Source organism: Geotrypetes seraphini, chromosome 3, assembly GCF_902459505.1.
Source record: "Geotrypetes seraphini chromosome 3, aGeoSer1.1, whole genome shotgun sequence".
Classification (NCBI taxonomy): Eukaryota; Metazoa; Chordata; class Amphibia; order Gymnophiona; family Dermophiidae; genus Geotrypetes; species Geotrypetes seraphini.
In genome coordinates this window covers 347803844-347816622 of record NC_047086.1, presented here as the reverse complement: position 1 = coordinate 347816622, position 12779 = coordinate 347803844, and the positions used below count along the sequence as shown (strand labels likewise).

Sequence of the window (12779 nt, the reverse complement as noted above, 5' to 3'; positions counted from 1 at the left end):
TATAGAGGGAGAGCTTGTGCATTAAGGGAGGATATTAGTTGGTAATGACGTGTTTTCTGAATAGATTATGTACTAATCCATTTTAGCATGTAATTAGTGCTTAGGCATGCTACTGCCATTTATACGCATAAGTGTACGCTTACTCTTATTCTATAAATTTAAACATGCAAAGAGGCACTTTAATATAGGCACCCTGTTATTCAATGAGGAGGTAAATGACTTGTTCAGCATCACTATGAGTAGCAATGGGATTTGAACTTGTCTTTCTGGTTCTCAGTCTGCTGCTGTAATCATTAGGCTGTGGTTACAGATTTTTTAAAATGATTATCATTCAATGCAGCCTTGTAGAGCAATGCGTGTTCATAGTTGGTGTTCTTATACTTTTTTTTTTTCGTCCCTCCCCTACCCCCCACAACCATCACAGAGAGAGAACGGGAGCTTTGTGTTAGAGAGAGACTGGCAGAAGATAAGCTTTCCAGGTACTAACATCTTTATATTTTATGTTTAACATTATAACTCTTTAAATATATTATAATCTAATCTTCTATTTGTGCGTTGCGCATTCCTATATAGGCTCAAGGTGACTTACAGCGAAAAGAAGGTAGAAAAAGAGCAGAAGGTAGGGGGAAAAGAAGAGAAATAAGGGAAAGTGTCTGACAGAAAGGGAGTACTGAGAGATTCATGTAAAGTTCAGGTATCAAAGAGAAGGATTTTCAGTTTTGTCCGGAATACAGTGTAGCTAGGCTTCTTTCTAGTTGGTTCTGGGAGGTCATTTCAAGTTTTCACTCCTAGGAAGGTTAACATGGATTGAAAAAAACACTTGCACTGGAGATTTTTTTGTGGTTGGGAGCAGTGTTCCCTCTAAGCGGGCGGGTGTTGTGAGCAAACTTTTTTCACCGTGAGCCAAAAATATCGGGCGCCAGCAAGTTATGAGCCAACTCGCCCGATTCTCCTCTCGCCGCCCTGCCATCTGCCGTACGCCTCTTCCGATCGTGCGCTGTGACGAGAAACGTGTGCGCTGCGATGTAATATTTTGTGCGCCAGCGCACGCCAGCGCAGCTTAGCGGGAACACTGGTTCAAATGGTTTTATTTATTTCCCCAAATTTATTTTTGTTATACGCATTGAAAATATTTGATATTGCGTTTAAATCAAAATCTCAATAAACTTGAAACGAGTGCCCGTGAGATTGTGGGAGGGTTAAATACTCAAAACTTAGAAGTTTTTGCTACGCCAGCTTTCTGGTATCTTTACATACAGTGGCGTACCTAGCATATGTAACATCCGGGGCCCATCATTTTTTGGCACCCCCCCCCCATCTGTAAGAAAAACATGATTTTTAGTAACAAACCACACGTCACACATGAGTACCTAGGAAAAGGCAGCATCTTACATATTGCAGTGAGCAGTACATCAATACACCCATTGTAAAACTAAACAAGCCAGACCAGCACAGATCAATCCTACACCGTCAATCCTAACAGAAAACCATGTCTTTCGAACACACAGAACACAGAAAACACCTTCGCCTAGTAAGGAATATGTAATCACAAACTAACCCCTCCCTCTTTTACAAAACTGTAGTGTGGATTTTAGCTACGGAGGTAACAGCTCTGATGCTCATAAAATTCTGAGCATCAGAGCTGCTACCACCAAGGCTGGTGCTAAAAACGCTTCACAGTTTTGTAAAAGGGGGGATAAAATAAAAATACATAGACAAAGGTTAAATTGAACCAGCAAGAAGCTGGACTCTGCATACAATGCTTCACAGAAACAGTGACACATGTCTCCTAAAGCAATAAATAAATATAAATTTTTTTCTACCTTTGTCTTCTGTGGTTTCTCCTTTCCTCATCTTCTTGTAACTCTCTTCCTTCCATTCACTGTCTGCCGTCTCTCTTCCCCTATATGGCATCTTCTCTCCTTCTATGCCCCTTCCAGAAACTGTATGCCTCCCCCTTCCATCTCTCCTTTCACCCCATTGGTCTGGCATCTCTCTCCTCGCCTTCCCTCTCCCACACCTCTCCTCATAGTCTGGTATCTCCCCTTCCCTGATTCTCTGGCATCTCTCTCCTTTCCTTTTCTTCCATCTTTCGCTCCCCCTCCATGCTCTCACATCTCCCCCTTCCTTTTCCCTTAGACTGGCATACCTTCCTCCTATGCTCCAAGCCCTGGCATCTCCTTTAATTCCCTCCCTCATCTTCCTTCTCCCTCCAGCTGGGTACCGCAACACTCTTCCCTGCAGCTCTGCACTTCCCCACAATTGCCATGCTTCGGTTCCTCTTCTTCCTTCCTTCCTCCCCCCCCCCCCCCCGCGGGACCCTGCGGCACCATCAACTCTTACTCCCTCTAATGTCGGCCCTGCAGCTCCAGACTTCCTCGCACCTTCTCCCCTCCCCCTTTGGATCGCTATTATTTTAAATGTTATAGCCGCGGAGCTGTATCCATCAGTGGAGATGTCTAACCTCGGCCTGCCCCGGAACTCTTACTGCAGCAGCCGCCCGTCTAGGCAGGAACAGGAAGTCACTGTTGCAGTAAGAGTTCCGGGGCAGGCCGAGGTTAGACATCTCCACTGATGGATACAGCTCCGCGGCTATAACATTTAAAATAATAGCGATCCAAAGGGGGAGGGGAGAAGGTGCGAGGAAGTCTGGAGCTGCAGGGCCGACATGAGAGGGAGTAAGAGTTGATGGTGCCGCAGGGTCCCGCGGGGGGGGGGGGAGGAAGGAAGGAAGAAGAGGAACCGAAGCATGGCAATTGTGGGGAAGTGCAATCCCCCCAATGCGTCCCCTTACCTTACCTCCCCTTACCTTTGCGACGCGTGTGTGCGCTGTGAAGAGAAACTTTGCGCTGCGATGTAATATTTTGTGCGCGAGCGCAGGCCAGCGCAGCTTAGCGGGAACACTGGTTGGGAGATTTAGTTGTATCTTGTTGAGGGCTCTGCGAGACGTGCCATTGAGAAGAGTTGGATAAGAGGAGGTGCTGAATTTCCATGGAGTATGTGATGAATAATACATGATATTTTGAATTTTATTCACGATGGGATGGGCAACCAGTGCAGTTGCTTGATGAAGGCTGAGACCGAGTTGTATTTTTTCAGGTTGATAATTAGTCTTACAGCTGTGTTTTGAATAAGCTGCATTTTGTGAACTAGAGTAGTGTTGATTCCCATGTAGGCGGAGTTACAGTAGTCCAGTTGTGGTAGAATCATCTGTACAATCGGGGCAAAATGATGCTGATGAAAGTATGGTCTGATGAGTCTTAATTGTCTCATGGTGAAGAGGGATTTCTCTGTGATTTTATATTACTTTATTCTAAAAATCAAATATAAGTTTAAAATAGTTATAGAAATGAGCAATTTCATCCGCTAAAAACAAATTTTAAAAAATTGCCTGTTCTTGAATACAAAGGAACATTCATTCCTTTTGAAAGTTTCCATGTACTAAATTCTAAAATTTTACTGATGGGCATTTGTTAATTTTACTTATGTCTAACAGATCTGACACGAGTGGTGTTCAAAGCATACCCAGCTCTTTCCTAGCCTTAACTCACATTCTGTCTCCATTCCATGCTTTTTGTAGTAGCATTCTTCAGCTCTGCAGTTAGCAGGGCTGTTGCCTTTCTCTGTCTGCATGGTATCTGCTAATGGGCCATGAAGTGAGGCTCATGGCCCCAGCCACCAATTTTTCCAGTAGGCCAAGATGATGAGCGTAGTTCTTTGTAAATTCAGTTGCCAGGGTCTCCAAGTGATTCCATATTTCAGGTGTGTGTATAATATACATTATCCCAGTACAAGCAGGCAGCCTATTCTCAACATATAGGTGATGTCATCCACGCAGCCCAGATGCGGACAGCTTCACAAGCAGACTTGCTTGTAGAAAGTTCGCAACTGATGCATCGCGCATGCGCAAGTGCCTTCCCACCCAGTACAGGGTGCACGTCTCCTCAGTTCTCAGTTGTCCACGGAGCCGAGAAGTCTTGTTTTCGACGCTCTGCACTAGACTCAGTTCTAAACTTCATGCCTTCTCTCACAGCAGCTCGTGTTTTGTTATTTTTCAGGGTCGCTGTGTTTTTTTGCACATTTTTCATTTCTTTAAAAAAACAACTTTAATTATATTTCTTTTATCACGGTGGGGCCTGCTTTGCGGCCTCCGCCGGCGGGTTTCAATTTTGCTGAGGCCAACTTTCTGTCTATGTCCAGGCCGGTCACAGGCTTCAAGAAGTGTAGCTGTTGCCAGTGCGTGATCTCCCTCACTGACCCACATAGGTGGTATATTCAGTGTCTGGGACCTGACCATCGTCCGGAGTCATGTACTTGCTGTGCTACTCTTCATCCTCAAGCCCATAAGTGTCATCGAGTTCAGGTGGAGAAACTCTTTGGCGATATGGATCCCCTTGCCCCGGTCTCGACCTCACATCCAGTCAAGCTTATGGGATTTCCGCCTTCGGCCTCAACCTCAGCCTCGTCTTTGATCAAGCCTGCCTCGTTCAGGACCTCATCCTCGAGTAAATCTACTAGGTCTTCTCCTGACGAGACGCTTGCCTCGCTGCCTCCCTCAGGTCAGGTGCCAGCAGTGGTTATCAAGCTGCCTAAGAAGCATGTTTCCAAGTCAGAGTCATTCTTCCTCTTCTTCCTCGGAGACTGTTGCTGCGCTAAAAGTGCCAGATCCTCCAGTCTCAGAGTCACGTTTGGAGGCTCTGATCCAGACCATTTTGGATCATCAGTTGGGCAATATCCTTGCCAAACATATTCCTGCTTCAACTCTGCTTCCTGAAGTCCATCCTGAGCACTGAGCAGTAACACCTGGAGTCGAGTCCTTGGGAGTGCCTCAATAGGATTTCACACTCTGTATGCAAGGAGTCAATTCTTTGTGAGTGCCTCGCCAACATTCCTTGTCAAGGCAATGACTCGTTTGATGACTCCATCGAGGAGGCACTAAGAAGTTGTCTGAACATGAGAAGTCATTTGCTTCCATCATTCGTCCTAAGCTTAAGCCTTCCACCTCTAAGGGCTTCAGGCCTCTACCATCTTACCAGCAGTGTTCCCCACAGAGGGCAGCTCCTTATACCAGAGCGCCTCCTAAGAAACAACCACAGCAGCAGAGGCAGCAGAAACCTCAGACTCCTGCTGCTCCTTAGGCCTCTCAACCTTTTTGACCGTCTAGTACAGAGCATAACCTTCATCGTTTTGCCCCTGTCCTGTCTCCTTCCCATTGGAGGTTGTCTCCATTATTTTTACCTTCGCTGGGAGATGATTACATCAGACCTCTGGGTACTGTCCATCATCAGTGAAGGATACTTTATTCATTTCATCCAGGTTCCTCCAAATCTGCCTCCAAGAGAGTATACTTCCAATATATCCCAGACCACCCTTCTCAGGAAGCTCAAGCTCTGCTCCATCTCTGTGCCATCGAGGAAGTTCCCCTGGAACAGCAGAGCAGGGGTTTTTACTCCCGTTACTTCCTAATTCTGAAGAAGACGGGCGACCTGCGACCCATTTTGGATCTTGAGCCCTCAACAAATTTCTTGTCAGAGAGGAATTTCAGATGCTGTCTCTGGCATCATTATACCCCTTTCTAGATCAGAACGATTGGTTATGTTCTCTAGATCTCAAAGAGGCTTACATTCACATTCCCATTCATCCAGCCTTTCTGACAGTTCCTGGGAATGCATGATGAAGAAGGGATGGGGACACAGAAGGTCAATACTGATTTCAGGGGTACAAAGAGACAAGAACACAGAATGCAGGAATGCAGAGGGAAGATGGAAGGAGGACACGGAGAGAGAAAATATGTCAAATGGACAGGACACCCTGCAAAGATAGAAGAAAAAATAATGCAAAACCAAAGAGACACTGACTAAAGCAAATAGAAAAATAAAGTACTCGGACAATAAAGGTAGAGAAAATTATTTCATTTGAAATGTATTAATTGGATTGTTTCTGTGTAGAAATGTTACAGGTCCCATTGTTCTATTTTCTCACTTAGTTTTGTATTAGTGTTTTAGGACCTGGTATATTTATGGTGCATTTTTTTGACATATAAACATTGCTGTGTATATACAGTCTCTTCCTCTGTAAACCGCTCTGAACTGCTTGTGGTATTGCGGTATATAAAAATTAAGTTGTTTTTGTTATACAAGGTTGTTGCTCTTTGAGTCTTAGGAATTAGAGCTGTTATGATAAGGTTCCAACTGGGAACAAGTTTGTTCATAGTGCTTTGCACTGGCAGGATTGTATATTGGCATTACTGAGGTGATATCAAAAACTTTTTAATATAGTTTGTTATAACATTAGACAGGGCTTTAGACATTTTGCAATAAGTGATGTGTTGTGTGTGTGTTTCAATATAGCTAAATGCTGCTATATGTAAAAAAAAAAAAATACACACGTGATACAAAATATACACATATGTAGAGCAAATGTGTAGTAATACAAATCCAATAGAACTGTATGTAGATGGTGCGGACCTGACGTGGTCTGTTTCGGCTATAAATAGCCTTCCTCGGGGGTCCTACAGAAATGTGTATGAGTAAATGTAATCGATTATAATGGGGTGCTAAAGTAATTGTGCAATGTGGTTAGGTGCCAAATATGAATAAGTGAGAGAGGTGCTAAAATGTGTAAGGTTTCTTGAAATGGCATTACTGGTCAGACTAAAGAAGTAGAAGTCACGGTCTCGCTAGGGACGAGCGATCACAACATGATCAACTTTAAACTCAACATTGGGAAGGGGAAACGTATCAAAACCTCAACTTTAAGAAAGGAAGATATGATAGCACGAGAGCTATGGTAAAAAAAAACGGCTCAAGAAAAGGATGTACACAATTAAAACGGTAGATCAGGCATTGTCCCTACTGAAAAATACTATCACGGAAACACAAAATCTCTACATTCCGCAGATATCCAAAGGACGGAAAAATAAAAACAAAGGAGAACCAGCATGGCTTACTAAAGAGGTGAAGGATGCCCTAAGAGAAAAGAACTCCTTTAAAAAATGGAAACGCAAAAGAACAACTGAAGCTTGGAACAGCAACAAAGACGATCAGAAAAAATGTCACAAGGCGGTGAGGGATGCCAAAAAGGTCTATGAGGAGAAAATAGCGCAAGAGGCCAAAAACTTCAAGCCCTTTTTTAGATAACGTAAAAGGGAAAAAACCTGCAAAAGAGGCAGTGGGTCCGCTGGACGACCAGGGAAGAAAAGGGTACATCAAAGAAGACAAACAAATTGCAGACAGACTAAACTCCTTTGCGTCTATCTTTACGAAGGAAGACATTACATCAATACCTGAAACAGTGAAAGTGTTCAAGGGAAAAATAGAGGACAGCATCACCACAGTAGAAGTGGATTTGGACCAGATATACTATCAGATCGACAAACTTAAAAGTGACAAATCCCCTGGACCGGATGGAATTCACCCGAGAGTATTAAAGGAACTTAAGGTAGAAATCGGAGAACTACTGCAAAACCTTGCTAACCTGTCAATTAGATCTGGACAGATATCGGACGACTGGAAGATAGCGAACGTCACCCCAATTTTCAAAAAGGATCAAGAGGAGAACCAGGCAACTACAGACCGGTGAGTCTTGCATCTATCCCTGGAAAGATGGTTGAAGCACTGATTAAAGATAGCATAGTCCGGCACTTGGATATACACGACCTGATGAAAGCCAGTCAACATGGCTTCAGGAAAGGGAAGTCATGCTTGACGAATTTACTACAATTCTTTGAAACAGTAAACAAACAAATTGATAATGGGGAACCAGTGGAATTCCAGAAAGCGTTCGACAAATTTCCATATGAAAGACTTCTCAGGAAATTACAAAGCCACGGAATAGAGGGAGACATACTAAGGCGAATAGGCAAATGGCTAGAAAACAAAATGCAGAGGGTGGGTATAAATGGGAAGCTCTCATACTGGGAGAAAGTGACTAGCGGTGTGCCCCAGGGCTCGGTTCTTGAGCCCATCTTATTTAATATTTTCATCAACGACCTAGAAGAAGGAACATTCAGTGAAATCATCAAGTTTGCAGACGATACAAAGTTATGTTGGGCAATCAGATCACAAAACGACAGCGAGGAACTACAGAGAGATTTGAGCCAGTTAGAGAGATGGGCAGAGAAATGGCAGATGAAGTTTAATGTGGAAAAATGCAGGTAATGCATTTGGGCAGAAAGAACGACAGCGAGGAACTACAGAGAGATTTGAGCCAGTTAGAGAGATGGGCAGAGAAATGGCAGATGAAGTTTAATGTGGAAAAATGCAAGGTAATGCATTTGGGCAGAAAGAACAAGGAGCATGAGTATAGCATGTCATGTGCAACCCTGGGTAAGGGCGAACAAGAAAAGGACCTGGGGATACTGATAGATAGGACCCTGAAACCGTCAGCACAATGTGCGGCGGCGGCAAAAAAAGCAAATAGAATGTTGGGCATGATAAAGAAGGGAATCACGAGTAGATCAGAGAGGGTCATAATGACGTTTTATAGAGCAATGGTCAGACCACACTTGGAATACTGTGTCCAACACTAGTCTCCCTACCTAAAGAAGGATATAAAACTGCTGGAGAGGGTGCAGAGGCAAGCAACGAAGCTGGTAAAAGGTATGGAGAATTTGAACTACAAAGAACGACTTAGAAAACTGGGACTGTTCTCCCTTGAGATGAGGAGACTGCGAGGGGATCTGATTGAGACTTTTAAAATAATAAAAGGAATCAACAAGATAGAGCAGGATAAAAAGTTATTTACAATGTCAAATGTGACTAGGACAAGAGGTCATGGACTGAAGCTGAGGGGGGACAAGCCCAGGACAAATGCCAGGAAGTTCTACTTCACACAGCGAGTGGTGGACATCTGGAACGCTCTCCTTGTGGAGATTGCTGCGGAACCCACCGTTCTAGGATTTAAAGGCAAGTTAGATGCACATCTCCTCAAAAAATGCATAGAAGGATACAGGTGACTAAGTTTTCGCCAGGTTACACCTGGATGGGCTTCCGGGAGAGCGGATCACCGGACTTGATGGACCTAAGGTCTGATCCGGAGATGGCAGTTCTTATGTTATTATGTAAATTCAGAATAGCAAAGGTATGAGCAAAGTGAGAATGAAATTATTGGTGAAGAAACTAGTAAAGTTCATTTGAGGACTACATAAAAAAAAAATAATAATGATAGGAGCCATGCTGAACCATTATGCCTACCCATATATGATGACAGACCTATTTAAGTATAAATTAGACCAAGTAAATGAATCCAATGTTGTAAAAAGCAATAGTGTAAATAGTGCAATCAGAAATAAAAAAAATAACTAATGAAAGAGGTGTATATTGTGACTAGCAAAAAAAAAAAAAAATACCAAAAGTGCAAATGTCTCTACATAAATGATATTGCCAATGCAATAAGTAAAACATTCTAGAGACAGCTGGGTTGTGTTCCTATGGCTGCATGCCTGTGCAGAAGGAATCCATTCTGGATTTTCTTTGTTTCCTTCCCCCTCCCCCCCCCCCTGTACTTCACTGGACTCATTATCTCCACCTAGTTTTTTTCCTTCTGTACATGTGCCTACAGGAATGTGTGTGTTATGCTTTACCCATTTTATTATTTTATTTGATGTATTTTCATCACCTTTTGGGATTTCTGATGCTCAAAGTGATTCTTCAACGGTCAGCAGCTGTCATCTGCATCTGCCTGCATCTGCTTCTCAAGAGCTTGGGTTTGTCCCCATTTTTCTCTGCAGAACTTAGTTCATATGCAGGCTGTTTGGCGTACCTTGGAGACTTGATGGTGTCTCACAGGTGTCTTCTCACCTCCACCGATCCCTGAGCGAATCTGTCAGTCCACGGGGGTGGAGTTGCAGTCAGGCAGGGGGTCTGATTGCAGTGGCGTACCTAGGGTATGTGGCACCCGGGGCCCATCATTTTTTGACACCCCCCCCCCCCCTCATGTAAAATTTTTTTTTTTTTTTTTTTTTTGCAATAACCATGAAATGGAATAAATGGTCAGAATAGAAACAGGCAGTGAAAATTTTCTTTTTTTTTTTTTTTTTTTTTTCCAAAGTATTTTTATTGAGAATGGCAAAAGGTCCAGACAAGCAACCATGGTCTGTACAGAAACTTATACATTATCAAAAAGAACACAGAATGAGAGTAACAGCAACAACAAGCATGAACAAGCCTCTCCCAAGAGAAAATTGCCAATGAGAGGCATAGCAATACACAACAAAAGGCCAAAACTTGGGGCAAGCAAACAAATCCCACCCCAGAACCCACAAGAATAATAAGCCGGACTAGACCCTCAGCCATATTTTATAATGAAAAAAACCCCCACAAGCAACAACACCCAGACCGCTCACCAGACACACCAATCCGCACAACAAGCACCCAAGAAACACCCAGCCACCACCCAGACAAAACTACCAGACACACCTACCCCACCAAGCCCAGACCCAACCCCCCCTCCCCAGAGAGTGCAAGCGCAAAGTGGACCGTGAAAAGGGCAGCTGCAGAAGTGGAAAGCCCCAGATAAGTAGGTTAGCTAAAGAAAGCCCACAGATAGAAGAAATCAGGATAACAGAAGTTCCAACAAATGCTCCCACAGAAAATTTTCTTTTATTGAACCTCATTTATGTAACCATTATTCCAAACATAACATAACATAAATTATGTCTGAATTGTCATGACATCAGAAGTACATATGGAGTAGTTGCAGGTGATGCTTGGGACAGTTCTGATTATGTTAGTTTGGTTTTATGTGTTTTTTTAATAGAAGGGTTTTTATTTCTTTTTTTAAGGTTTTGTAGTTTGTGGTCGAGGTCAATAGGTTGTAGAGTTGGGGGTCAAGTGTTGCAGCTCGAATGGCTAGGAGGTTGTCGAACAGTTTTTTTCTTTTGACGTTTTTGGTTGGAGGGTGTGTGAATGGTGCGTGAGTTCTCCTATGTCTGTTTGAAGTGGATTGAATTATTTAGCTGAAGAAATTAGTTACCCCCCCCCATTCCACACACATTAATTCTCTTCCATTTTTGTTCCCATTATAAAAAAACACTGATAAGTTCCCAGGAAAAAAATACATTAAAATAAGAAGTGAAAACAAAGGCCCCTACAGATGAGAACATAACATAAGAATAGCCTAACTGGGTCACACCAATGGTCCATCATGCCCAGTAGCCCATTCTCATGGTAGCCAATAGTGCTGCCCGATTCAGAGAAAAATATTTCATTCGATCCGATTCACCCTGTTGAATCGATTTTTTCGATTAGATTCACTGTTAATGACACCGCTTTTTAAGTTTAAACAAAGTATAACAATAAATTTCACAACAACAATAAATTTCACAAAGTACTTAAAAAAAAAAAAATCACATTTTTCCATTAAAGCAGTTCTGGAGACATTTGCTTGAACAGTCTTTTTTCCCAGTCCATAAGCAAGCAATATGAAAAAGATTTCCTTAATTATCTACTCAAACATTTTTGCTATTTACTTTCATTGTACCTATACTATTATTCAGTAGAAAAAATGGACTTAACTGTGCAGGAAATGAATCTCCTCATACACCCACCATATAGTGCAAAAATGTGCAAAGGTCTGTTTTTTTCTTTCGATCACTACATAGCCTAATGCCACACAAGCAGCGCTGTTACAAACATATTCTGAAGGTCAATGCTAAGGTTGACAAAGTTTCCTTCCTTGGACCAGAAGGAGATACTGACAAACCACTGGAATAGATTCTAAAACAACTACCCAGAAATAACACCCAAAGACCCACTCAGTGTGTGAACCAGTTGAGTGGAGTGGACTAACTGGGGGTGGAAATGGGCCCAGAGTTTGCTCAGCAGAATTTCCCAGACTACCTCTTCCTCTCAACACACTGACATGCTACCACCACCACCAACACTAGGAACACCTCACCGAGTATGCCAGCAATGCTTATAAACTTTATAAAACACATTATTATATTTTCTTATAAAGCATATATTTTAACTGAACTCAGCCTTGCCATTCACAAAAATAGAAAAGTTCCCATTTCAAGCTGTCTCATGTACACTTTTCAAATCTAACATATTGTAATCACAAAACAGAAAATAAAATTATTTTTTCTACCTTTTGTTCTCTGATCAATATTCAAATCTTGTTGGTCCCAGGCTCTTGTTGTCTTGCTTGCCAGGGTCTCCTTTCTCCGTGCTAACCATCCGTCTGCCATCTCTGTTCTCCCCTTCCGTTTCCCTTCCCTCTCCCGGAGATCTGGCATCTTTCCTTTTTTTTGTCTCCATCCACAGATTCACCTTTTCTCAACTCCCCACCACCCCAGGATCCACCATCTCTCCCTTTCTGTTCCCAACTATCCTCCTATCCAGTATCTCTATCCCCCCTCCACACCATCCCCTGTTTCCAAGTTCTCTCCCTTTCTGTTCCTTCCCTCCCTAAATCCCATTATGCACCATCTCTCTCCCACTCCTCTGTTTTTAGACCCATTATTTCTAACCCCCAAAGTCTGGCATATGCATGTATCTTTGAACCCCCCCTTCCCTCTCTCCCTCTGTGTACTTTTACACCAGGACCCCCCTCCCCCGAAGGTCTGTCCCCCCTCCGAAGGGCTACACCCCACCCCTGAAGACCTGCACCCCCCGAAGGACTTTACCTCCCACCCGAAGGTCTGTCCCCCTCTGAAGGCCTAAACCCCACCCCTGAAGGACTGCACCCCCCCCCCGAAGGCCTGCACTCCCTTGAAGGTCTGCACCCCCCCGAAGGCCTGTCCCCCCCTTGAAGGCCTGTCCCACCCCCTTGTAGGC

General features: G+C 43.3%; 1 protein-coding gene across 1 annotated transcript in view; it reads left to right on the top strand.

Annotated features, from left to right (window-relative positions):
- Positions 1-12779, top strand: part of NEK2 (NIMA related kinase 2) — a 118836-nt gene that overhangs the window by 92529 nt on the left and 13528 nt on the right. The window contains exon 7 of the mRNA XM_033939813.1: positions 425-479. Coding sequence (XP_033795704.1) covers positions 425-479 — 55 coding nt within the window. The remainder of the gene's footprint in view (positions 1-424; positions 480-12779) is intronic.